The 26,415-nt window shown below is 45.3% G+C and overlaps 2 protein-coding genes across 5 annotated transcripts in view; one reads left to right on the forward strand and one right to left on the reverse strand.

Moving 5' to 3' along the window:
* Nucleotides 1-588: 588 nt before the first annotated feature.
* On the reverse strand, nt 589-4,314 carry MBD4 (methyl-CpG binding domain 4, DNA glycosylase; the record flags this gene model as incomplete). Its single annotated transcript, XM_059856001.1, has 7 exons — nt 589-795; nt 929-1,032; nt 1,697-1,846; nt 2,080-2,214; nt 2,497-2,571; nt 2,923-3,734; nt 3,920-4,314. Coding segments are annotated over 7 exons (1,749 nt in total), but the record flags the coding sequence as incomplete, so codon positions are not given.
* Nucleotides 4,315-4,388: 74 nt separating this feature from the next.
* IFT122 (intraflagellar transport 122) overlaps nt 4,389-26,415 on the forward strand; it is a 30,192-nt gene continuing 8,165 nt past the window's right edge. For all 4 annotated transcript variants that reach the window (XM_059856892.1, XM_059856893.1, XM_059856894.1 and 1 more), the window contains exons 1-20: nt 4,389-4,536; nt 4,753-4,819; nt 5,927-6,011; nt 6,829-6,907; nt 7,653-7,729; nt 8,143-8,209; nt 8,962-9,108; nt 9,817-9,892; nt 10,426-10,617; nt 11,317-11,455; nt 12,052-12,254; nt 12,730-12,867; nt 13,580-13,744; nt 14,588-14,785; nt 16,357-16,497; nt 18,194-18,247; nt 20,459-20,620; nt 23,370-23,536; nt 24,383-24,554; nt 25,113-25,215. In XM_059856892.1, coding sequence (XP_059712875.1) covers nt 4,496-4,536; nt 4,753-4,819; nt 5,927-6,011; nt 6,829-6,907; nt 7,653-7,729; nt 8,143-8,209; nt 8,962-9,108; nt 9,817-9,892; nt 10,426-10,617; nt 11,317-11,455; nt 12,052-12,254; nt 12,730-12,867; nt 13,580-13,744; nt 14,588-14,785; nt 16,357-16,497; nt 18,194-18,247; nt 20,459-20,620; nt 23,370-23,536; nt 24,383-24,554; nt 25,113-25,215 — 2,473 coding nt within the window. In that variant the 5' untranslated portion in view covers nt 4,389-4,495. The remainder of the gene's footprint in view (nt 4,537-4,752; nt 4,820-5,926; nt 6,012-6,828; nt 6,908-7,652; nt 7,730-8,142; nt 8,210-8,961; nt 9,109-9,816; nt 9,893-10,425; nt 10,618-11,316; nt 11,456-12,051; nt 12,255-12,729; nt 12,868-13,579; nt 13,745-14,587; nt 14,786-16,356; nt 16,498-18,193; nt 18,248-20,458; nt 20,621-23,369; nt 23,537-24,382; nt 24,555-25,112; nt 25,216-26,415) is intronic.

Consider the following 26,415-nt stretch of genomic DNA (forward strand, 5'->3'; position numbering starts at 1 on the left):
CACCGGGCAGGGAGGTTCAGTCCGGTGGGGGCGCCCAGATCGGTGCTTCCCGCCCACCGCCACGGACAGCGCGCCTGCTACGGGGCTGCCAGGACCTGTCTGCGTCACAGGGCAGGCTGTGCCCGCCAGCTGCTTCCGCCAGTGAGGGCAGGCGGGCGAGCGTCCCCTGGCAGCGCGGCGGAGCCGGCCGGTCCCGCTCAGGCTCCGCAGGCCCGGAACGGCGCGGCACGGCCCGAGGGACAGAGAGCGGCCCCAGCTCCGGGAGCCAGAACCCGCCTCGGCCCCTCTCCTGCCGGAGCGACACGGGGCCCGTTCCTGGATGAGACTGGGAAGGCGCCAGTAGCTCCGGTGGCACCGGGGGCAGGGCCAGGGCCGGGCAGCGGGCACGGGGCGGGGTCTGCTCCGTCCCGGTCTGCTCCCTGCACAGGCTCTCCCCCTCAGCCCGTGTCCAGCAGCACCGAGATCAGACCCCGACTGCTCCGGGCCCGGGGGAGGTAACGGTGGGCACTGGCTGGCTGTGCCCAGCGAGCCCCCAGCCCGGGGAGGCAGCTGCGGGCACAGAGCTGCACTGCAAGAAGAGACAGGCCCTACAAAACAGGGACACTTTTATTTAAAAAATAGCAATGACTCCAGCCATGGCATCACACAAATATTTACACCCAGAGCTGTGAGGGCACCCGAAGGGAGGTGGTGGGGCCAGGTCAGCCCCAGCTCAGCTCAGTCGATGCTCAGCCTCTCCCTGTTCTCCCACAGCCACGTGTGGTACACGTTCAACTTGTGGTCCTGTGGCTGCACCTGAGACAAAGGGAAAATGTCAAATATTAACTAAAACACCTTAAAATATATCATCGCTCCAACATCGTGAGTACTGGTTTTCCAGTGCCAGGGGGTCAGTGGACAAAAGTGAGACCCGAAGGGCACCACCCACCTCCTTCCACTCGTTAACACAGAAGATCCTGTAGGAGTCGTTGCCGTACTTGCCGATGCCGTGCAGCTCGATCGGGTACCGCCACGCCTTGCTCAGGTACTCACCTGCAGGGCAGGGCACAGCACTCAGCACCTGCACACACACACCTGCCCCCACTGCCTGCATGCAGGAGCACCCTGTGCCACTCTTACATGACTTCACTTCGGCACATTTCAAATGAAAACCACAAGTTTCAGGTGTTTCCTGGTGCACGCAGACCATGAATCCCCATGGGTTAATCTTAAACTGTGGTGTTTGCACTTTCTGTTCAGAGAATGTGAATACCACATTAAACTCCTTTTCAACAAACCACCGTGGGAGTTTGAATCATAACCTCTCTCATCTGAACAAAATTCTCCTCTGCAGGTTTTGAGTATGGAATCAGAAAAATCCCAGCTGGAAGGGCCTTCTGCAGGTCACCAGAGCAACCCTGAGCAGAGCCACCCTGTAACAGTGCTCAAACACAGCAGCAGTGCTGTGGGTGCTTGGGTCTCTTGTACTCCAACAAGTTTCTGGTCTCCTGCAGAACACACCGTGGCTGGCATTTCCCTCCCAGTTCAGACTGGGATCAGCAGCTTTGCCTGTGTGACACCGATGGATCCCAAATGCTGCACAAAATAGCCACCAACCCACCCAACAGAGGAGAAGCCCGCAGTGCAGCATTTGCATCAAAGCTGTTTGTCTTTTGCCAGCATAACCAAGATGATTCCAGATGTCAGGAAAACCCACCCGAGAACCTGATGATGGTTTTGGCTCTGAGTTCGTAGAGGCCCAGAGGTTTGAGGAGCTCTGACATTTCTTTCCAGTCTGCAGCCCTGGCTACCTCAGGAGAAGGATACTTCTTCAGGAACTCCCAGAGCACCGGAATGGCCATTTTCCCTGGTGAAAGAATCCCGTGAGCAGGACGCTGGGATGGAGTTCTCCTTCTGCCCTATCCATATGCTTTCTCAAATGAGCTTTTCCAAGGTAAGGTACCAACTAAGGATTATTATTTCACAGTGACACAAGTTAAAACAAATCAATTATTTCATTAGCACCATTAAAACTGGCAGCTCTTTCAGCCCTGTAATGCCTCCCAACATCTACACACCTACTCCTGCTACTCTATTTACCTGAAGTTTTGTTGAGAAATATAGTGGCAATGAGAAGCTTCCATGGATCATGGAAGAGTGTTTCCTGGATAAGATTGAAAGGAGAACGTGGAGGAGTCCATTTTCTGAGGACCTTCCTTCTGGGTGGGCTGAGGGCTGTACAGGGGCAACACAGGAACATTTATTAGACAGGAAAGGATGGCTTTACCTATTTAATGAGAAAAAAATATGAAGACCTCTGAAGCATTATTGTGGAGGCACTGTGCATAGATGGAACCACAGCAGCTCCTACACAGCCTTTACAGGGCTGCAGGGGACTGTCCCACTTGGCACAGCTGCAGCCAGTGTCAAGCTGCAAAGAATTTTCCACATCATCACTTGATCCTGAGCTATCCTATCCCTTCCCCATAAAAAAATGTATTTCCCTAAATACAATACCTTCTTTGCTGTATTTACTGGAAAAATAGGGACTCGTTTTCCTTCTCTCCACTTGTGTTCGTGGGACAGACTCTCCTGTAAAGAAATAAACTTCAGCATTAAGAAAAAGCAGCAAGTATTTTGCTGTCATGTTTCACACACCACCTCTGCTTTATGCAGTGATGGAAACAGAAGGAATTCTTCTCATGTACAGAACACAAGTGTACCTTAAGTCTCCTCAGATTATTGCCTGACACTGTACAGCTTAAGAGCTTGGCACAGTAAGTTTCAGTTTTGATTAAGTCTGCATTAATTTAAATGCTGTTGGATAAAATGAGATTTGGATGTCAGAGCAGCTTGACCTGAAGCAGAACACATGGCCTCGACAGTCAGGAGAGGCCTGGGCAGAAGGTGAGGGGTGGCATCACCCTCTGCTCTCACACGCACCTGGAGACATTGTGACTGCTGCGAAGCTCGTCCTGTGCCACGGCTCAGCATCCACCGCGCTGTCAGGCTGAACACTCTGCCCACCCAGATCACCCGGATCGGGCACTGTCCCTGGCTCCAGTCCAGAGGATTTCTCCTCAGACCCCGCAGCAGGTGTGTCACTGGAGCATGGCCCCTCCTTTGGCAGGTGACCCAGCTCCCTCTGTGAGCCAGCCACTGACCTGAGCCGTGCCCTGGACATTGCTGACAGAGCTGTCTCTGCACCCACAGGGTCAGCACCTGCTTCACCCACTCCCTGCCTGTCAGCTCCACGTGTGTCTGTCTGTCTACAGACCCTCTTGTTCTGAACACGCTTGGTCTCCCGTGTGTTAGAGATTCTTCTCTGCCTCTTGCTCTTGGCGTCACCTTGGTTCCTCCTTTCTGAGCCCTTCTCACGTTTCCTAGTTTGGACACTTTTCCCATCTGCCCTCCTTCTGTTGGTTTTCAAATTCTCCTCTGGGTTTGTGCCTACCACTACTAAATCTGTGCCTTCCACAGTAGATGTGGCATCTTCCAGGTGTCCACTCCCAGCCTGGATGTTCTGAATTCCAACCTCAGCACCATTCTGTGCACGGAGCTCCTGCACTTTGCTCTGACAATCCTCCTTTTCCAGGTCAGTCCTCGCAGCTCCTGTGCCATATCCCCTCGATTCTGAGCGTGTGCTCCCTCGAGGAGCTGCAAAATCAAAATCTGCTGCTTTCAGCGTTGTCTCCCGAGTTTTCTGTAAATATTCCACAAGTGCTCGTTTTGACCTCAGCTTCTTCCCTTCAGGGCTGTGGTAGGAAAAGAAAGTAAATTAGCAATGACTTTCTCATTCTACCACTCTCCGCTTAAAAATCTTAAATGAAAACAACCCCAAAACGAAGGGCAAAAACAGTTTTGAGTGCGACGTCTGGGCAGATTTCTGCGGTCCTGCCAAGCAAGGCCACACGGAGCTCACTGACAGCCCCAGCCTCACCTTATGAAGTACACGTCGATCCTCCCGGCCGTCCTGCCCGCCCGCCTGCGGCTGCTCACCCGCTGCCACCCGCGGGGGACGGCGCTGGGCCCCGCCGGGCCGTGGTCCCCGCAGCCGGGGCTGGGGCTGGGCCATTCCGCCGCCGCGCCTCGACTGCCGCCGCCGGGGCTGCAGGGGAAGAAGAGGCCGGGTAAGGTCCCGCTGCCGGCGGAGCTCCGGGGACGGCAGGGCGGGCCTGGGCACGGGCACGCACACGCCCCCTGGGCCAGGCCCGCTCCGCCCGCAGCCCGCTGACGAGGCCCGCGCTCCGGGCCCGCGCCGCCCTCACCCGCCCGCCGCTCCCGGCGCCGCCATCTCCCGCGCGCCGCACACGTGACCCTCAGGGCACCGCCTCCGCGCCCCGCCCCGCGCGAGCGGCCCCTGCGGCGCTGGCAGCGCCCCCTGGCGCGGCGGCGGACCCGCGAGCGCAGGCGCGTTGCCCGTGGCAGCGGCGGGGCCGGGGAAGCGCCCGGCGCGGAGCGGGCCCGGCCGTGAGGGGCGGCGCGGGGCGGTGCCGTGCCGTGCGGGGTGCGAGGGATGCGGGCCGCGCTCACCTGGCGCGACAGGGCCGAGCAGTGGTGAGCGGCCCCGGCACCGCCGGCGTGCCGGCCCGTTCCGCTCCGGGCGGCTGCTCGGGGCTGCGGGGGGTTCCCAGCGCGGGGGCGGGCCCGGCCGCTCCTGCTGCTCGGGGCTTTGGGGGCAGTCACAGCCACGCTCCCTGGGCCCGGGGGCACCTCTGGTCAGTTTCTGTCTCCTGACACGCGGTCCTTGGTTTGTTTGTTTGTTTCCCGCAGCATTTACGACCTCGCGTTCAAGCCGGATGGGACCCAGCTGATAATTGCTGCTGGAAACAGGCTGCTGGTAGGGAAACCTTCTTGTCCTCTCTCCTTTTCGGCTGTATGATCATGATTTCTTTCACATTAACTTATGAGTATAACCTATCTGAAATCCCCTTATCTCTGTCAGTGCAGCCTCACAGCAACATACATATTAATGCAGGCCAATTCTAAAGTGTTTTGAAGCTTTTAAATATTTCTTACCAAGTTTTAAGCTCTATTTCCAAAAGTAATGAGATTTAAGTTATTTGTGTCATCTCGTCCTCTTGTGCGGTGCCCGGGGTTTGAGGTCCATGAAGCCGCCCCTAGTCCTGGCACAGCTGCTACAAGTTTCCTTAAATCTCTGTGACGAGGGCAGAGGCTCAGACCCGTGTCCTGGCATTCAGGTGACAGGACAGGTGTGGGAACATTCACCTCAAGCTGTTTGTGGGTCCTTGGGGCTGCTGCAAGAGCAGCTCAGGACCAGCTGCTCACAGGTCCTGCAAAGCTTCCAGGTGGGGCAGGTGTGGGAGCTGCAGGAAGGGGCAAATGAGATGGATGGATTGTAGAGGTGGAGTTCAGCGTTGCAGGGCAACAGGTGTTATTTTCAGGGCTAACAGAATCATGTATTTAGTGATGTTCCTTTGCAGTAATTTATTATGCTTAAACATAAACTGTGTAGAGAGATGTTTTAACAGCAAGATGTAAAATATAAAAATAAAAGATAAAAAGCCAATAAGATGTAAATCAAGCTGCCAAACAAGCTGTTGAAAAATGTCCTTTGTGCATGTTATTTTCTAGTACTGACTTCTTTCTTTCTAAGAATATCATGTTACAGAAAGCTGTTTCTGTGCTAGAAAATGTTTTGTCTTGTATGAGCTATATGACATCCAAAGAGCAGACACACAAAGAAGTGCATAATCTGCTGGCCTTCAGTAATTTTATATCCCAGCCCCCACACTGGAGGTGTTTACTCCAGGTTGGATGGGGCGTGCAGCAACCTGGTTTAGTGGAAGGTCTCACTCCCCCATGGGGGCATGAAGTGAGTGAGCTTTAAAGTCCCATCCCATCCACATGTGGTTCTCTGATTCAATTCTTGTCTAAGTTCTTCTGTTGGTATACTTGGATTGGTTTTTTCTCCCCATTTGAACAGGTGTATGATACTTCTGATGGAACCCTAATTCAGCCTTTGAAGGGACATAAAGACACTGTGTACTGCGTGGCTTATGCCAAAGATGGTAAATAGCACCCTGGGGCACTGTTACCTGGTTTGGAAAGTGCATCTCTCCCACTGCTGATTGTCCGTGGAAATGGAGAAGTGGGCATTGTTTTGCTCGCAGCCTGGGGCTGCTGGGGTTTGTTCTTTAACAAATGCTGGGGTTTGCTGTCCAGGGGAGGCTGTGATCTGCTGTGCAGATCTACCTGCACAAGTACCTGTAAGGTCACCTGTGAACCCAAGAGCTGTGGTCCCACTGCTCCTCCTCTTTGCCTGTAGTGTTAGGCTTAGCACTGGTGAAGGGTATATTCATGGGTAGTGTGAGGAGAAGTCTCACCTCAGGGATTCCTGTTTCTACTGCTCATCTCCCTCTGAGTTTTATTCCTGTATTTCCTCTGTCCAGAGCTTCCTGATCTCCTGATCCTTCATATGTTAACTGCTCACTGCACTCTGCTTCCAGTTCTCTCATGGTCTACAACTCTCACTCAGAGGGACTCACTCTGTGGGCTGGGGGGCCTTCCTGCAGCTGCTGCTGTTTGGGTGATGGGAGTTCCCGTGACACTGTACCAGTTTAACTTGTCACTCTTCCTGTCAATCTCCAGCCTGGGGCTGGACAACACTGGAAGGACTGGTTACTAGCAAGGCCATGGAAATGGTGCAGTACAGCCACTGGAACTCCACGTGCCTGGGGAAGCCCCAGCACATCCAGGCACTCAGTGTCAGCCCCTTTATTACTTGAGCCTTGTCGAGTTCAAGAACTTTTTGCTCTCTCTTTGATTGAGTATTTGAGTGAAAGTGATTCTTGTATGTGTGGGATTTAAATTATCTCTAATTCCTAGGCAAGCGTTTTGCATCTGGTTCTGCTGATAAAAGTGTGATAATTTGGACTTCAAAGTTAGAAGGAATTCTGAAGTACACGTAAGTGATGCTGTTCAGTTCTGTGCCTCAGAAGCTGATTTTGATTATGCACTGCTGCAATTAAAGAGCACAAGCTGTTAGATTTGGGAGAAGGTTCACTAAGGTCAGAGAAAAGTGGTGATAGGGGAGGGAGGAGGAAAAGAGCAGCTGAAGTATCTGAGTAAGGCAGGAAAGCAATTAAAGATATAAAAGGAGGTGGGGAATCCAGAGAAATCTGTGAATTTAGAGGGCTGACAGAGAACTAGGGAAACTCAGAATAGGTCAGAATAAAATTAAACGTAGTCTGACCGGTCTTCTATAATAAACCATAATTCTGGTTCGAAGTTCAGATTAAAGATGGGTTTGTCACTTCTGATATATTTCAGTCATTTGGCTCTGTTTTCAGTCAGCCCTCTGAAGCATCATCTTCGTGTTCTCCCAAGTGCTCATTTATCAGGAATTAGCTGGTCACTGCACAGAGCGTGCACAAACACACTTGGTTTAGGATTTGGATACAACCTTCAGTCATATTTTTCAAGCCACAGTTGCTGTAATCTTGATGAAATACAGTGAATCCTGCTACTTGGAGACAGTTTTTACAAGGTTTATTACTTAATTACTTTACAGTAATAGCAGACTTACTTGATGTACTATAAACCAATCCAATTATTTTGGTATCTGCTGAAGCTTTCAGCTCACTTGCTGAAAGTCAGAAAAGGGACATTTAAGAATGATTTATTGAAATCTGATTGTAACTTCATTCTAGGCATAATGACTCTATCCAGTGCGTTTCATACAATCCTCTCACTCATCAGTTGGCATCCTGCTCGTCTGGGGATTTTGGTATGTCTTCTCCCTTGAACTTTGCCATTGAGACAGTGAATTCCATTACAGCTGGATAGCTAAGCTAACTACAGATAGGTACAGCTCCATGAGTCCGGAAGAGATGGGACACAAAGCTACCTCATGTTCAGTGATGTTGGCTACTGATTTAAACCACTTAAACTCAGTGAGAAAGGACAGCAGTGAGGGGTCACAGGATCAAATGTGCTGCTCTGTTACTGGAGTTTTTGCAGAGACACCCTCAGTTATTTAGATGGATTTTTTTTTTCCCATTTAATAATAAATGATATGTATTTAAATGTCCACTAGCAGTGTACAAGACTTTGGTGCCTCTAAAATCCCAGCTGTTAGTTTCCAGTCTGAACTCTGGCACATACTTACTTGTCATTGGCTTTTTGTTTTCTTTCATCAAGGCTTGTGGTCTCCGGAACAGAAGTCAGTCTCTAAACATAAAACAAGCAGCAGGATTACTTGTTGTAGGTAAGTTTTAAGGGTTATCTGTGTCATTTAAGTTAGTTTCAATACAAACCATTTCAAGTAAGATGGAAGCTTTAAAAAAAAGGACTTTTCCCTCCTTCTTTTTCAGTAGCAAAGTCTTGGTTTATGCTTGGTCCTGTTTATAACCAAATCCTTCTGATGGCATCAGAGACAGATTCTGGTCTTGAGCAGGTGTCTTAGCTGTTCTGTCCCTCTGTTCATCTCTCTTGTGCAACAACAATAAAATGAAGTTACAGGAAAAATAATTGCAATGTTTGTTTGTCGTTCATTCCCTGCTGAAGAAGGTATTACCTTTGTGGGGAACCTGAAGCAAGGATTCGTAACTGAAGTCATTCATCTGACTGAAGAAGAGACCAGAATAGACCCTAGGCCTCCCCTATCCTACACCAGAGTGTTCCATGTTCTAAATGTGGTTTTTAAAGCATTTTGGTCTGCTCCCAGACTGCCATCCTCAAAATGTATCTGACTTAGTGCATGTTACAGATATTGCAAGCTTTAATTTATTTCTTTACTTCTGTGTATATGATAAAATGTCCTTGATGTAGAGAGTGCTGTTGCTATAAATGTGGATTTTGATGCATAAACAAACCATAGGGTTACTAGCCACCTCCCAGAACTCCCTCATAGAAATATACTTTAATCTACCATTCCTGTGTGAGTGTGCTATAACCCATCCTGCCTTCCTGCTGCTTGTTTGGAGTAGTTTACTCTTCAGTATGCATGTGTTTTCTCAGCTGGACAAATGATGGCCAGTACCTTGCTTTGGGGATGTTCAGCGGCATTGTCAGCATAAGGAACAAAAACGGTGATGAGAAGGTGAAAATAGAGAGGCCAGGGGGCTCTTCCTCTCCAGTGTGGTCAATTTGTTGGAATCCTTCCAGGTAAATAATTTCATCCTTCCTTTTTTTCATTCTGAATAGATAATCCTTGGCTCATAGATTGCAGAAAGGCTTGTCTTTTATCCCTGCTAGAGCAGGTTAATTCCATATGTGTTACCTTCTTTAAGTGATTATATATTGGGGTTTTGGCTTTGCTGTCAGTCTTCAACCGAATAGAGAACCTGGGAACAAGTTTAGTTGGAGACATGGGATTGTTTAGATTGGAAAAGCCCTTTGAGACATCAAATCCAGCCACCCCCACAGCAGTGCCAAAGCCACCACTAACACCCAAGTGCCACATCCACACAGCTTTTAAATCCCTCCACCCCTGCTGTGGGCAGCTGTGCCAGGGCTGGACAGCCCTTTCAGGGAAGAAATGTTCCCAATACCCAGCCTAAACCTTCCCTGGCAAAGCTTGAGGCCATTTCCTCTTGTTGTGTCCCTGCTCCCTGGGAGCAGAGCCTGACACCCCTCAAGCTTTGAGTTATTTCTGTAGAGGATACTGGTTTTGATTTTGTCCCCAAGCTGTTTTCCAGAGGTTTAAATGACAAACTGCTGTCCTTTCAGTTTGTGACTTTCAAAGAATAGCAAAAAGTGAATTCTGCTATTCTGCAACTTGGTTCTGTTGCTCTAAGAGATTTTTTTATTAAATTGCTGTGGAATTACTACTTTTTTTTTTTCTTTTTTTCTTTTTTTTTTTTTTTTTGGCAGAGATGAACGCAATGACATTTTAGCTGTGGCAGACTGGGGTCAGAAGCTTTCCTTTTACCACCTGAGTGGCAAGCAGGTATGTCTTAGAGAGTTTAGTCAAGAGTCACAGGGTATTTTTGGTTCTGTTTTGTGTCCCACAATCAAAATATTTGTATGCAGGTGCTTTATAAATTACATTAAACGTCTTCTGTTTTCCCAGCCCTTTATGAGTCTACTTTTTTTTAACCATTCCTCCTTCAGTTCTTATGTCTCACATAGCAGCTCAGCTGCTGTCTCACAGTTCTTCCATTAAAGCCCTTACAGCTCTGCTGACTTGTGTGACATGGTTCACTGGTTTGTAGAGAACATCTTGGTGGGTTTTTTCAGCTGGTTAAAGGGGTTTTTTGATTTATTGTGGTCTGAGCAGAATGGTTTGGGACTGGAGGGATCCTTGGACGTATTTTAGAACTGTCTTTGGGAATCTTAATATAGCCAGTGGTTCTGGGTATTGAAAGGCCATGCATGGAGGAGATGAATGGTGTCAGTGATGTCACTTGTTTTCAGGAAAGATGAAGTGATCCTTTTGTTAATGTTTTTGATTGGGGTTTTTTTGTTTATTTTCCCTTGTAGATTGGGAAGGACAGAGTGCTCAATTTTGACCCGTGCTGCATCAGCTACTTTACTAAAGGAGAGTATCTCTTGCTGGGAGGCTCAGACAGACAGGTTTCTCTCTTCACAAGGGATGGGGTACGCCTGGGCACCGTGGGAGAGCAGAGCAGCTGGGTGTGGACCTGCAAAGTTAAACCAGACTCCAACTACGTGGTAAGTAGGGACATTTTTCTAACATTTTTGCAGGGAATTTGTTACTTCGAGTAAGATCATACATTTTCAGCTTAGTTGCTTGGACAGTCCTACTGAGGCAGTAGAACCTCAGCAGTGTCTAGGGAGGTCCTATAACTGCCACTAGAATTACATATATCCCACAAAAGTAAAACCTGAGCTGTAAGAGGGATCTAAGGAGCATAACACCTGCTCTCAAGTGGTAAGGTGTTTGCTGCATTTTGGTTAAAAAAGAGAAGGGAAAAATAATTAAAAATATCAGCTAATAACTTCTGGACTTGACCAAATCTAATTCCATAACGGGAAGAAAATGCCTACAGGGCCACTGTCAGCCTAAAATGCTGCACTCTTGAGTCCTGTACAAGTGGGAAGTGAATTAAAGCCAATTTAAAAATGAACAAACAAACACACCCCCTCTGTGTGTTTGTCTAATCAAATCTAACCCAAACCCTAACCAAATAAAGCCAAGCCCCCCCCAGCGTGGTGGTCTCCATGGTCTGTGGTGAGATCAGTTTGTTCTCAGTGCACTTGTGCCATGGTTAAATGTAAGTCAGCTGTAACTGGTGTTGGTCTGTTCATTGTGCAGGAAAAGGGACACGGTCATCAGATAAACACCACACACTCTGCCAGTTCTCACCTGTTTGTACCAATTAACTGAAATCATTCCCTTCTTGTGTTCAGGCAGTAGGGTGTCAGGATGGAACAATCTCCTTCTACCAGCTGATTTTCAGCACTGTCCACGGCCTCTATAAAGACCGCTACGCCTACAGGGACAACATGACCGATGTTATTGTCCAGCACCTCATCACGGAGCAAAAAGGTAACTCCACATTTGCAAGCAGGCCAAAGCTTCGTGCAGCTTGTTTTAATTAATATCCATCAGGACACTTGGAATATATGCTGCATGTACCTGACAGGCTGTTGTCACTTTGGCAGTCAAACCGTGGAACACACTTTGGATGAGGAGAGGGCAAACTTGGAGTGTGCAAGTTCAGCACTGACAAGTTTAATGAAAGATGTGGGGATTGACAAAGAGACTGAGACTGACAGGGGCTCTTAAAATAAGGTTCTAATCTCTGAAAATGAGATAAAAATACTATGTGTTAAATTTAGCTTTGATTTTCCTTACTTGTAACCTCAAGCATTTGTGCTTATTTTGTTTCTCCATTTCTGCTGCCTTTTTATGGCAAGGATTCGAAGTACTGCTCCAGAATGTGCTTTCATAGAGGATGGTAAACTGTGACAGGGATAGTAGATTACGTAGATGCAGAGCAGCAAACATATCTGAGCAGGAATGTGCTTTGAATTTTAGAAGTGCTCTAGGGAGATTCAATTTTAGTGTATTAGTTCTCTGATTTCTGTATGTTATTTTTGTGTCAGCTTATACTTTATCATTTTGGTGTTTTTTCTTTCTAGTTAGAATAAAAGGCAGAGAGCTTGTGAAGAAAATTGCAATCTACAAAAACAGATTAGCCATCCAGATGCCAGAGAAAATCCTGATTTATGAGTTGTACACGGATGACTCTGCAGATATGTACTATCGGGTGAAGGAAAAGATCATAAAGAAATTTGAATGTAACTTGCTGGTGGTGTGTTCAGATCACATTATTTTATGTCAGGTATGTCCCTGAAAAGCTAGAGTAGTCCTGGGGTGTGTTCAGTGTTCAAGGCAGCTGTCCCACACAGTGGCTGGCAGGACATGACTGTCCTGTGGGATCTGCTGCAGCACTTCCCAAGGCAGTCCTGCTGTGCCCTGCAGTGCTCACATGCTGCTGGGCAGCCACCATGGCCTGGCTCAGGTGACTCTGGTTCAGTAAAGCAGGCTCTAGAGTGAATTTGATAAATTAGCACAGAATCCAGGGGTTCTTTTGGGTGGGAGAGAGCTACTAGAAGAAGATTAGGGGTGTTTGTTTTTGTTTGCTCGTAGGAATGGAAAATCTTAAAGAATTCACCATTAAATTGAGTATTTGACTTTATGATTTTTAAATGTAGAAGTAGACACACCTGCTAGTATAGGTAAAAACATCACACATCAGACACAGATTTTTGTCTTTGCCTCCAGGCTGTGTTTTATACACTTTACTGTGTCCTTAGGAGAAGAGACTGCAGTGCCTCTCATTTAGTGGTGTTAAAGAACGAGAATGGCTGATGGAATCTCTTATTCGTTACATTAAAGTAATTGGAGGACCTCCAGGAAGAGAAGGCCTCTTAGTTGGTCTGAAGAATGGTCAGGTAACACATCATCTCTGGTATGTGTCTTTCCACTGCACACAAAACGTGTTCTGTGCTCTTCGAGGGAGACCTTAGGAGCAGCAGGCCCTTCTGCAACCTAGAATTTTATTTGACAGTCTCATTTTGGGATTAAAAATTAATTACTTCTGTCTTTCACATTCTCTGACAGTAAAATTCATACAAATATGTTTAACTGGGTCTGGAGGTCTGTGAGTTGTTGGTGTCAACTGCTAAAATTGAGTTCTTGGTGAAGAGAGCAGGTTTGCCTTTAGTTGGGGTTGGAGGTGTGTACACTTCTCCTGATGACCACTTGTGAGGGTGTGGCTGTTCTCCAGGTGTAGGGGCTGTCTGTTTCACACGCCAGGTGCCACCTGGGAGTGCCATACTGGAGCCCAGAGGTACTGATAGCGAGAGATCCTGTGTGTCATCCGTATGTTACTTAATCCTGTATTAATGAAATTGTGTGACTAGTGGAGAATCCAGGATGCATGGCATCTGATTTATCTGTATAGGCTTGTGACCTAGAGCGTGTTGTAGCAGCCAGGCTGCTCAGGAGACTCAAACTGGAAGCATTTCCCTAATTCTATTGCAGTTTGTCTCTGAAAAAGTTTGCAATTTCACACTTCAGACAGCACTGAAGGTTTTACCCGCTGTGCTGTTTCCAGTTCTGGGGACAGAAAAGTCTGAGTGACTTGGTTTCCAACGTGCCTAGATCCTGAAGATCTTCGTGGACAACGCTCTGGCGATCGTGCTGCTGAAGCAGGCCACGGCCGTGCGCTGCCTGGACATGAGCGCCTCGCGCAGCAAGCTGGCCGTGGTGGACGAGAACGACACCTGCCTGGTCTACGACATCCACACCAAGGAGCTCCTCTTCCAGGTGGGCATCAGCATTTGCTGGGCTTTGTTAAACGGGGGGCAGGAAGTAGCTTGGTGCACAGAACATCCCAGAAGAGTTGCTGTGCAGAAATTCGTGTAACTCATCCAAGCTGTTAATCACATCTTGTAGAATGTAGAATTTAACTGTGATCTGTTTATCAAAACCACCCTCTCAGAGATGGTGGAGTAGGAATGAGAAGACAGGAAATCTATGTGAGCAACAGCTGAATAAAGAGCTTTTAGACATGAGACCTTTCCAGTTAAATTTAGAACTCTGCCCTGCTTCCCTCTGAAGCATTACAGTTAATGAGCATTTTAGTTTTATCATTAGTACGAACAAAATTAAAGCCTAAACATCTTTGTTCCTTGGGTATTCATAGGCTATGAAAGGAATCATGATAATGCTCTCTTCATTGGCAGTTTAGCAGTCACTTATTAATGTTGATTAAATGTTTTCAGAGCATACTGGATAGCAAGGATGGAGTGCTGCAAGATAGGGTCTGCAACTTCCTTTGTGTAATGGACTGAGAAATGATCAATTAAATGTGCTGACTAGCAGTATATTATTGTGGAATTTGGTATTATGTTCTGCAGATTGATTGTAGAGATTGCTAGTAAATAAACATAAAAGGCAAGACAATTATAGCTGAGTATTAAAATGTTAAATACATCCCAATGAATCTGTTTGGGAATATTCTAGGCTTTAGGATATTGCAAATGTGAATAATCAGTGTGTGTATGCACACCCGGCTGTAATGGGTCAAACACTCCAGCTGAAGGAGGCATGTTTCTTAGCAAAGCTGTGATTGCATCAGTTGTAATCCTGAGATGTTCTGCTCATTAGGAACCCAATGCTAATAGCGTGGCCTGGAATACCCAGTGTGAGGATATGCTTTGCTTTTCTGGAGGGGGTTACCTCAATATCAAAGCTAGCAACTTCCCTGTCCACCAGCAAAAACTGCAAGGCTTTGTTGTGGGTTACAATGGCTCCAAGATCTTCTGCCTTCATGTTTTCTCTATGTCAGCAGTTGAAGTTCCACAGGTAATCCTTTAATCTCATTAAGTGTTGCTTTATATCTCATAAACATGAATGTTTAACAAGTGAAGAAGCTTTTCTGAGATTTACTTGTATTTCATTACTAAAATGATTGCAGTTCACACTTCCTTCATTGTTATTTGAGTTATATTGTGTGATCTATTTTATTTTTGTTTCTTTGGCATTAATTAAGCTAACTTCCTTTTTGCTGTTGGTAATTGCTTCTGATTCCCCCTTTCTACTTGCAAATGCACATAATCTAATATAGTGCAGGCTTTACCTCCTGCAGGATTTTTGCTGTGTTTTCCCTATATAACTTTTATCCATTGTAATTTCATTTGTCTTGAATACATAAAACACTGTTTTATTGTTGCTTCATCTAGATGTCTTTAGGCAATATTTAAATGGAATATTTTAGTCTGAATCTATAGTACCTGTGTGGTCTTTATATTCAAAATTTAGGGATTGTATTCCATAAAATGCTGATTTCTGTCAGCATGGAAGTAAAAAATAAAACAAGCAAAAAAAGAAAGTAAAAGGATTGTGACTCCGTGCATCCAAGAGTGTGCAGGACTTGCCTCTGAGGATCGATGAATAAGGCAGAATGTCATGTGCTTGTATTGACTGATGCACACCCCTGTTCCAGACCCTCTGTCCCCTGAGGCCCTGGGCAGGTCCTTGGTGAGGCTCTGGCTTGTCCAGGGTGGTTGGCAGCCACAAACAGGATCACCAGGCCTTGAACATTCCTGTCTGCCTTTGGCATGCTGTAGGCACCGAGATGCCACAGAATTACTGGGCAGCGTCTCAGAGGCAGCTCCTCCAAAGCTGTGCTTTTGGCGAGAGGCAGTAGCAAAGGGTGTACAGTGTTCAGAGGAATTGATAAAAGTAGCACAGAAATGGACCTGCATCGTGCTGGGGTTGCAGAGCCAGGGTGAGGCAGTGGTGCTGCAGTGCTCCCTGTTCCTCAGAGGGCTCTGTGGCTGCAGACCCACATCTGTCTGTGTCACCCTGCAGCAGCTGGCAGCTCCCCACGGGGCTTTCCTTTGGGGCAGGTCCTCAAAAGCCCAGTGTGTTTTGTGCCTGTCCAGTCACAGCCTCGGTAGCACATTCTTTGTCCTCTTGGTTGGGGCAGGAGAGTTACTTTACTCCCCCTTGCTGTGTGTCTGGGTGTTTCCAGGTACACACCACTCCTCCTGCTCTTGGCCCTTGAGAGCACACTGTCTCTCCTTTGCTGTGCTTCCACAGTACTAAAAGAGCTCGGTGTACGTCATATTTAGCATGTTCAATGCCCAGAAGAATTCATATCCTTAACTACTTCCTAATATTGCAAGGAACTGAAGATTTCAAAATGGATGAGTTTGGAATGTAATTAACCCAGGTTGTCTAAAGATAAGATAAAGATCACCCCAGAGTGTTGTTCTGTCTGTGTACAAAACTGAGATGTTTATTCTCTGGGCAGCTTGTAACGGTTGTGATTAGAATATATTTCTTTTTTCCCCAGTGTATGTAGAAAATGTCACTAATATATCGCAGTATTATGCTTTCTGATACGTGTTTTTTTCTATGACAATCCTCAGTCTGCACCCATGTATCAATATCTGGAACGAAAAATGTTTAAAGAAGCCTATCAAATTGCATGTTTAGGAGTGACTGATGCTGACTGGAGAGAGCTGGCCATGGAAGCCTTGGAAGGGCTGGAGTTTGAAACTGCTAAAAAGGTAAAGCATTTGTTTTCTCGTTTAGCAGAAAGCTTGGGTTTGATGTTTATATATGTGTGTGTGTGTGTGTGTGTGTGTGTGTGTGTGTGTGTGTGTGTGTGTGTATGACTATACTGCATGTTTGTGGCTGGAATGCATGGTGTTCCTGGGTTACTGTCTTGATCGTGTTTTGTGTCTAATTCCTCAAACAAAGCAATTGTGTTTGTTCTAAACTCATGATTTTGAGATGAGGTTTTGAACTGGAATCTAATGTATCTCTCTAGATAAATGCCATGTTCTAAATCAAAGTGTTTGACAGAAAGAAAATGGTTTCATCTGGGAATGCCTGAATGGGTTTAGGGGAGCAGAGCTGGGAAGCAGTGCCCACCGGGTGGCAGCAGAGGATGCTCACCTCCCCTTGGCCCCCACCTTCCTTACTGCTACAAACTTGCCCTTGCCCCCCTAAACATTTAATATAACCTCAGTACAAATGTGAAGGTTTCCTACTCTTTGGCATCTCCCGTGAAGGCTGTGGTGCTGGGACAGTATCATTTCAGTCCTTTTCTGTGTGGCATGCCTTGCTTTGGGGAGTGGTCTGTGAGTGGGCATAGACTGAAGGACTGAATTTTCTCTGGCATAAAATACTTCCCTATTTTCTTTCACCACCTCTTCTCAAGTAAGAAAGAGCAAACTGAGTTCAATGTCATGAATATTATATGAAAGACAAAACATTCTAAAAATACACTGAGAATGGTCTGAAGTGATAGACATCTTTTAATAACATTTTTTTTTTTAAAAGGAAATGAAATGTTTTTTTTTTTTTTTTTCTTAAGTGGAGGCATCAGAATAATTCTAGTCTCATGGATGGCTTTATGCAAATAGATAATTTTAAAAAGAAGTTTTCAGTGCTTCCTTGGAATTTTTAAGTAGTGACCTCTTAGAATTAGAGCGGATTAATTCAAACAAAAGCAGCTTCTTGACATTAAAGGCTCTTACAGTTCCTAGTTCAATCCGATGTAAGCAGAATACTCTGTGCCCTCTTCAGTTTGGTTGGAAGTCTTGAATGTGCAGCCCAAAGAGTTAAATTTCTGTTTTGTGATGCATGTCAGGAATAAGTGCTGAGCTGCTGCAACTTGCACGTGACTTTGCCACTTGAGACTTTGGGTTCCACATTTATCTCCATTTGCAAAGATATTACACTGTCTTAAAGCACTTTTATCTTATCGTCTTCTTACTTCCTTTCCTCTCTCTGAGCTCCTTTCATGCTGGATTTTCAGAATGGTTTAAAAACTAGGAGCATATGCAGCCGGCTTTCACAATAGGATCAGTTATGTGCCCTTCCTTGTAACAGTTTCCTGAAATTTCCTCGTCTGTGTCACACCTCACATCAAAATGGAGAAGCTATAAAATAGCCAGAATAAAAGCTCCTAACATTTTAATTGACACTTTGTATTTCTTGGGGACTGATGGGCACAGCTCCGGCTGCCTGCTGGGCCCAGCCGTTCCTGTTGTGCCTTGTCTCCTTTCCTGTCGCAGCTCAGGGGCCTCAGCCACAGTCAGAGCCCTTCAATTTGGGACTGCACAAACCCAAACCCAGCAGACTTCTGCCTGTCCTTTTTGCATGAAGACAGCTTGATTCATGCAGAATAGTATTTGGTGTTTTCTGGGTTTTCAAGTTAATGCCTTTTACTCTTTTTTTAAAAATTATTTTCAATAGGCATTTACCAGAGTACGAGACCTTCGATATTTAGAACTGATCAGCAGCATAGAGGTAAGCCAGTGTTCAAGAAGGTGTATTTTCTTAAAGTTACTACTGTACCAAATTCAGTGCTTTCTGTTTTGGAAGGACTTTTGTTTGGATAGTGCTTCTGACTGTTGTAGATGTGTTTGAAGTGAAAAATCCTGGTTAGTAGAGGTGGCTCAAGTTCTAATCATAGGATTGGAACTTCATGGACCAAAATGTGGGTGTGGGATGGGAACTTCTGAAACTGTCTTCAGGAGAACTGGAAAAATGTTCAATATTCAGTTAATAATTGGTAGCATACTACTGGGCTGACAGAGCTTAGTACAGAATACTTCATAAACATGAGTTCATTAAGCCTTTCCCTACCCCCTGGAGGTAGGTAATTACTATTATCTCCTCCTTGCAGAGACAGACACAGGCCCAGAGAAAGGAAATGACAAACTCGGGGTCTCATGACAAGTCTGTGACAACTGGAAATAGAATTTGGGATTCCATACTTCTATACTGTGCTCTAATCACTCCTTCCTATTCTCTTCACACTTCTTGATAGAATTTCACTCAACAATAACTGTCTGTCATGAGCACTTGAAAATACACTCATCACCCTTGTCCTTCTGCAGAGATGGTAAGATAATGCTTAAAGAACTGCTTGGAGAAGGCATAAAGGGAATTCCTCTTCCTTGTGTTAATTAGATTTACACCTTCTCTTAAAAGATACACTTCTTGTCTTCATGTCTGCAGAACTGTCCTGCTGCTGTCAAAATGCCAGCTGGTTGCAGTGAACTTTTCTCTAACACAGGACAAAGGTCTGCATTAAGAGCCCCTTTTTTCAGTTGGTTTTCTTTTTTTTTCCTTTTCAAGGGTATAGGTAGGTGAGAGTGTCTTCTCACCAGTAGTAACCTTTCTTTTCCACATATGCTTCTCCAGATCTTCATTAATTGAGGATATTCTGGATTTGTCATGTTATATTCTGTTAAGTAAGAAAGAATCCCCCTAAAAATAGGCATAAACTTACTTTCACACACCCTGAAAATGCTCCTACTGCAGTGAGTTCTACATCCCCACTTACTCTCTCCTGCAGTGGGTTGGATTCCTTTTAAGGCTTGTAGGGGTGTAACTAAACACACATGTTCCATTAATACTGTGGTTTTCTCTCAGGAGTGACACTTTTTCTTTCCCAGTTGATGACAGAGAAACATGGTTGCCATCTCTATCTGGCAAGATTCTGTGGAGTCTTCAAAAAAGGGTGTAACAAGTCCTCTGATTATTCATTTAACCAGGGTTTTGAAGAAAACTTTGAACGCCAGCTCCTTGTTAGCCTAGTCAGTCAGCATGGCCAGGGAGTGATGGCTGACACCCTCTGGCAGCAGAGGATTGAATTTGGATGCTGGTGGAATGCTTTTTCCCTTGCATGCAGTTTTCTTTAAATGCAGTTCACAGCTGTGTGTTTCCATACGATGTGAGCTAACTGCAGCAATGATTTTATCCCAGGCAGGGTAGTGGTGTGTGTCCAATACACAGGATAAGGCACACACATGGAAACACACATGTGCAAACCTGTGCTGGATCCCTCAGAGTCAGGGTCCTGCTGCAGTTTGATTCATGTGCAGGGCTCCTCCCTGGCTCTGCACACACATGGGAGGTTGCTGCGTGGTTCTGCACTAATGCTGTCCTCATGGTCCTTTCCCAGGCCAGAACAGAACAAGCAGTTCTGGTTTCCAGGAGAGCATGTACTGGTGCTCTAGTGGAGGTGTCACTGGTTTGTACTCAGAGGCAGGCTAACATACTTCCTGAATCTACTTATTGCTGGCAGGTACCCTCCTGTTTGTCATCCCACCTGCACATATTGTTAATGTAGCCAAATTATATGCTGGTGAGATTGTAGGGAGAAAATGAGGAGTCCATCAGATGCCTTTTTAAAAATAGACTGGCATTATGATAGCATGTGTTCATTTTCCTGTGTGAAATCAAGAGAAGTGACTTTTCATCACTTTGGTTTGTATAGTGACATTTAATTTTACTCTTCATAATTGTAATTAAGGAGGGATTTAATCCTTTAATTATAAATTCATCAGAAATGTAGGAGAGGCATAATTATGCTATCCCATTACAGGTTTTTAATTATTAGCAGTTAAAATCTAAGCCTGAAAATCTAATTCCTCAGAGGCTATTTCTCACCTAGGTGCTGATCATCTAGAATATTTTCTACATCTCTCTTCAGCTTTTCTGTTTTTCCAGGATCGGAAGAAGCACGGCGAGAACAACCAGGAGCTGTTCCTGGCAGATGTTTTTGCCTACCAGGGAAAGTTCCACGAGGCAGCGAAGCTGTACAAGAGGAGCGGCCGCGAGGACCTGGCCCTGGAGATGTACTCGGACCTGCGCATGTTCGAGCACGCAAAGGTAGGGCCTGCCACCCGGGCATTCAAATGCAGGACTTCTCATGCACTAACTGTTTCCAGTGTGTGATCCTACAAGAGAGCTGGGGGCTTTGAATTCCAGTTTCATTTTCTCAGGTATTTGTTTGGAGGTCATTTGGCTTATAAGGGGAAAAGTGTCTCTGGCCTGGGTGTAATGGTGGTATTTTCCTTCAGAGTCTGCTGCCAAGGCAGCAGGTTGTGTTTTGTAGTCTCAAATATGGCTGTGGAAATTCAGGGCTTTTCAGTGAATTCTTTTGGTGGACCTTGTGATTACATAGTATTATCTATAGTAATTTTCCTTCTGTCAAAACTAAAAAGTTTGGGTTTATGACTCCTTCTCCATTTTCTCATTTGAGAGTCCCTTTTTGTTTGTTTGTTTGTCCTCCAAAGATGACAAGGTAGTACCCATGTTTTAATAAAAATATTTTTATGGGTAGGAGTAAGTCAGATCTATATCGATGCATTTTAAAAACTGGATAATATGCTAACCTAGAATATTTTTGTTTAGTACAGAATTTATTCCAAAGATTCAGTATCTTGGCTTTTTTAAAAACTCTGTTTCATGTAGGAATAAACTGAATATAATTCTAAAAAGTGATGTTTTTATATGGTGATAAGGAGCATTACTTGGCTTTTAAGTCTTCTGTGGTGTTTTCTTATCGAAATCCCTGAGAATGCATGCACTGTTTAGTCTCATTCATCACTCATCAGAGCCCTGTTCTGCCCAATCCAGGACAAAGAATTCACCATGACATGCACAGAAACTCTTTAACAGAGATTCCCTGAGCCATGCTGCAGAGATCTTTTTCTTCCAAGAACTCAACAGAAACATTTGGGGGCTTTGCTGATGTAAGCCTGACTTCCGCTATTTTTGGCTGATGAGTCTTTGTTAGCTTCAGTGTTTTGGCTCCTCTTGAACATAAATGTAATTCATACAGGAAAATGTTCCCATAAGTCTTTGTAAGAATCTTTTAATTCTTGGCTGCAGTCATGTCTAAATTTAACCAGTAGAGAGCAAGAGGTCTCATGTCTCCTATACTTCGGAGTGATTCCATGCTGAGAAATTTAAGGTACTTCTTAAGGCAGCTTCTTGTGCAGGGAGTGCACAGGACGTGGAAGAGCATGTTACCCCCCTGGTTTCCCAGTTATTTATCCAAGGAAAGATACATGGGGGAGGGGTGTGTTTTTGTGGTGCTCTTTTCACTGATGCTGCCAGAATTATTCAAAGGGACCCACAGAACCTGGCTTCTTGTTCATGACTTTGATGAGGTCTGGACAGAGGGTGCAGACTTCAGGCAGAGGTTGGGAGTCCTTTGATATCTGGTCACAGGCTCTTTATCAGAGCACTAGATCACTAATCACTGGCAACTCACAAAAAACCTCTTTATACTGTGGGAAGCTGAGCTTAGCTTTTGATTTTGGGCTTATTTTGGTGACCTAAGCTGGAAAACAAGTCATGCCAAAGAGGTTGTTTGACTTCCCTCTGGAGTGCAGTTTTCCATATTCCGAGGCTGTCGGGGTTCCTGTGTGGCTGCTCCTGGAGCAGGGCTGAGCTGCAGGAGGCAGACCTGGGGCTCAGTTGGAGCTGGCACAGATGGGGTGCACTTCTGGCTGTAGCAGGGAACTGCTGAATTGCAGTGGTGAAGCAGACCTGCTGTACAGATTTTTGCCCATTTATTGCTTTGGTTCTGGTTTCTTAAACCTCAGTCAGAATTTGCCAGAAACATAGAGGATACACAGTTTTCCACTCTTTTCCCACCTGTCATTTCTCCTCTCTTCTGATTTTCTTTTGATGGAAGCTGTTTAATGGGCAGTAGCCTGTTCTGTTAACAGTCAAAATTGCCCTTAATCGATCTTCTGGTGTTGAAGGGGGGTTTTATATTTTTTTCCTGGCACATGATGTCAACAGATGTGAACCATATGGTGCCAGAGCTTTAGTACTGGCAGAAGAAGCTGACTATTAGAAATTTCTAACTATTAGAAATATTTCCAAAATGGTTGTCATCATAGGGTCCAGGCTTGGTGTTTGCATTCCTTACACAAGTCCAAGCAGTGCTTCAGAGCACTCTCATTTTTGAGCACATGTGGTTCTGTCATTATAAAAGAACTTAAGGGATGTAATTTTTAAAATACCTTGTTTCCTGCAAAGACACTTGATAATTACTTCAGCCTTCAGTTGATTTGTGGTGGGACATCCTGATGCCAGTATGTGATTAAGTGGATGTGCTGCTGTTGGCTGAGCACGGGCTGGGACGGGATTTGAGAAGGAATCCATACCTGCTTGGCTTGCAAGAGAAAATCTGAAACTTGAAATTGATCTATTAGAATTTTTAGATTAGTACCATTTTGTTTTGGAAGGGCCTGTTCTTACAAGCTTGCAGAAATTGTAACTTGTATCCACAGAACCAGGCTTAGCAGAGAGCAGGAAGGGACCTCAGTGATGCCTCTGAGCACCAGCACTGTCCTTCTCTGGGCCTGGCCACAATCTCCTGCTTTCTTTTTAGCTGAAAACTGTATAAATGGGAGACTTGCCGTTGTTTCCTCCCAGATGTGGGGCCTTGATGATGAGCTGCTGAAGGCTGGCTCAGTGCATGTTGCTCTCCATGGAGAATTTCTGTCCTTGGGAGGCATCATGGTTTTCACTACAAAAGCCTTTATCTGTTTCAGTGGTTAGATTGTGATGATGTTTGTGACCAGAAAATAATGCAGACTTTTGTATTGCACCGTTGCAGGAATTCCTGGGATCTGGAGACCCCAAAGACACAAAGATGCTGATAAAAAAACAAGCAGACTGGGCCAAGGATATCAATGAACCAAAGGCAGCAGTGGAGATGTACCTCTCTGCTGGGGAGCACATGAAGGCCATTGAAATCAGTGGGAACCACGGCTGGGTGGATATGTAGGTTTTTTGTCTCCTCAGAGATAATATATAATAAAAGCTTGAATGAGATATTGTGAATTCCACGTAATTTTAAAATAAGACCAGATGTATTTGGCATCTGCCTTTATATCAGATTGAGTATCTCAAACACACCTCTGATTAAAAATGTTTTAAAAGTTGCATATGTTTAGAGGATAGGGCCATAAATATGTTACAAAAACTAATGTATTACAGCAGTGAAGAGTATGCATAGGTTTATCTCCAATATGAGATTGTCTAAAATAGTCTGAATGCCTTCAGAGTGATCATCACAGCAGTAACTGTACCAGGTAGCCCATTGCTGCTGTTCTCAGCTGCTTAGGATGATCACCTAGGGGGTAGAGAAGTCACCTGGAGCACAGAGTCTTTAGAAATTCTGTGGCCACTCCTGTCTCTGGTCGTTTCTCATCGATGTAGGTGGCACTCGGGGTCATTTGCTGAGCTGCCTTAAGATCTTGGCCAGGCCCTTCAGGCTGGCCTTGCCTCTGTTTTGCTGTGTGGCACAGGGCTGGTGTTTATTCAGGAGCCTATTGCTCAGGTCAGGGTTGGGAAGTGTGTCCTGTGCCACTGAGTCATGCAGGACGTGTTCCCTCCTTCCACCTGCAGAGTCTGAGATATGGAGCTGAAGGTGTGAGCAAAGAGAGAAGGAAGGGCTTTGAGTTTGCAAAAGGAAAAAGCTATTTGGAATGTTTACTGAAACTGTTTTAACAGCATTGCATGGTGGTACTATTAGGATGTTTATTAAATGTTAACTGATTAAATTATGACAATAATTAAAAGGCAAAGCACCAAAGCAAACATCTGGCTTCTTCCTGCTGAGTCTAGGTTAATCGAAATTGCTCGAAAACTGGATAAAGCTGAGCGTGAGCCTTTGGCCAAATGTGCCTTCTATTTTAAGCAACTTGATAACCCTGGCTATGCTGCAGAAACCTACATGAAGGTTGGTGACCTGAAAGCATTGGTCCAGCTCCACGTGGAGACTCATCGCTGGGAAGAAGTGAGTGTGCCCTTGATTTCTGTTTTGAAAACCGCTGCTGCTGATTGTCACTGGCTGCAGCTAAAAAGGGAGGCAAATGTCTGGCTCCCCCAGCGTTGGAGTGAGGGAGGAAGGCTTCTGCAGAAGCATTCAGAGTATTTCAGTTAACTGTGTATGCCAGCATGTGTTTGGTGGTGGTGTGGTCTTCTGAAACTGAATCTAAACTGCATTTATAGTGTTACTTCAATTTCTTTAGAAAATGCATTCAGTAAAAATACAAATATTTTTTGTCTCTTACTGGGAAATCTACTAAATTTCCCAGATAATCACTTTCAAGTCTTTCTGTTTCAATAGTCAGACTGTTATTATGCTAAGCTTCTTTTCTTTTGTTGTTGATTGCTTTTTATTTTAAAACACATAAGTTTCATACTGGAGAAAATATGGATTACACTCTCAATTCTGTATATATGTTTCATTGAACTTTCTTAGAGCTGAAGGATTGATCCCATGGAATATTTTAAAACCTTTAACCGTTGAAACCATGCAATATACTAAGACAGAGTTTTCTATTTATGCCAGGCATTTGCTCTGAGTGAAAAGCATCCTGAATTCAAAGATGAAGTCTATGTCCCTTACGCTCAGTGGCTGGCAGAGAGTGATCGATTTGAGGAAGCCCAGAAAGGTGAGACTGTCACTGACAGATCACTGCTCACTCCATATTTACTCCACAGTAGACTCTGCCCTGGTGAATTTCTTATCAGTGGTATTCAAAACCAAATATACCCATCTTTTCATAATGGTTTTAAAGTAACTGGAAATATCCTTATTTTTTAGGAAAATGTGATGGATCTGTCAGAAATTATGGCATCTAAATATAAGTCCAGATTTTCTGTCTTGTTGTATATATGAGTGGGGCACATAAGAGGTATTTGGCATATAATCCTAACTGTTGTAAGATTTTTATCCCAAGAAAAATCAAAATATGGCAGCTCTATTATAAACCTGAGTGAAAAACTTAAATTTTCCTTCTATTTAGGCCATATTGGATTTTCACAAGCCAAGTTTTCCCATTTCTTGTGGGTTTGTGGGGTTTGTTTGGTTTATAAGATTACATTTAAACAGAACTGTTAACTTTCCATCCTGTGGGAATGCTTCAAAATTCAGTCCACAAACTCCTGGAGAGGCAAGGAGCTGTTGAAGTGAGCTGTGTGTGCAGTGCCTTGGCTCAGGTGCATTCCATGTGACAGGTGCACCTGCTGTTCCCTGAGCCAGCTGGGATCCAGGCCTGACACTGCCTGGCTCAGAAGGGCCAGGTAGAGAACAGCAGCCTGATCTGCCTCTGCACAGGACGAGTTTGTGTGTCTTGGCACCAAGGCTTTGAGCAGCTGCTTGAGGCCAGGGTGGTAGTTTGCACTCTCTGAATGCAGGTCAGAGGCCCCATGTGCTCCACAAAGCTCTGTGCTGCCGGGGTAGATGCCCAGAGTTGGAGGGCCTCATGGGACTGTTCTGGACTCAGAACAGAGTGTGAGGTCTGGTTCAAGCTGAGCTGGCTTCACTCAGGGGTAGCAGTGCTGTGGGGCTGGGTTTTTTGGGGTTGGTTCCCCCTCAGCCCTGTTCCTTTATATGGAGACTGCATTGGCCAAATGCAGTTTGCCAAGTGAGAATTCAAGGTGTTACTTGGTGCATCAGAAAAGGAGATGCTGTTAGTAAATGACAGGAGGGTGTAGTAGCTGTACTCTTGTAAAGTGTTCATTCACACCAGAGCACTGGCTCCAAACAATTTATTGTAGTTTTGAGTGAAGTTGGGATTTGCAGTGTTTGGAGATCAGTGTTGTTTGTACAGAGATCTAATCATCACAGCATCTTCTCTCTTTTCTATTTA

Source organism: Haemorhous mexicanus, chromosome 11 (genome assembly GCF_027477595.1).
Source record: "Haemorhous mexicanus isolate bHaeMex1 chromosome 11, bHaeMex1.pri, whole genome shotgun sequence".
Lineage (NCBI taxonomy): Eukaryota > Metazoa > Chordata > Aves > Passeriformes > Fringillidae > Haemorhous > Haemorhous mexicanus.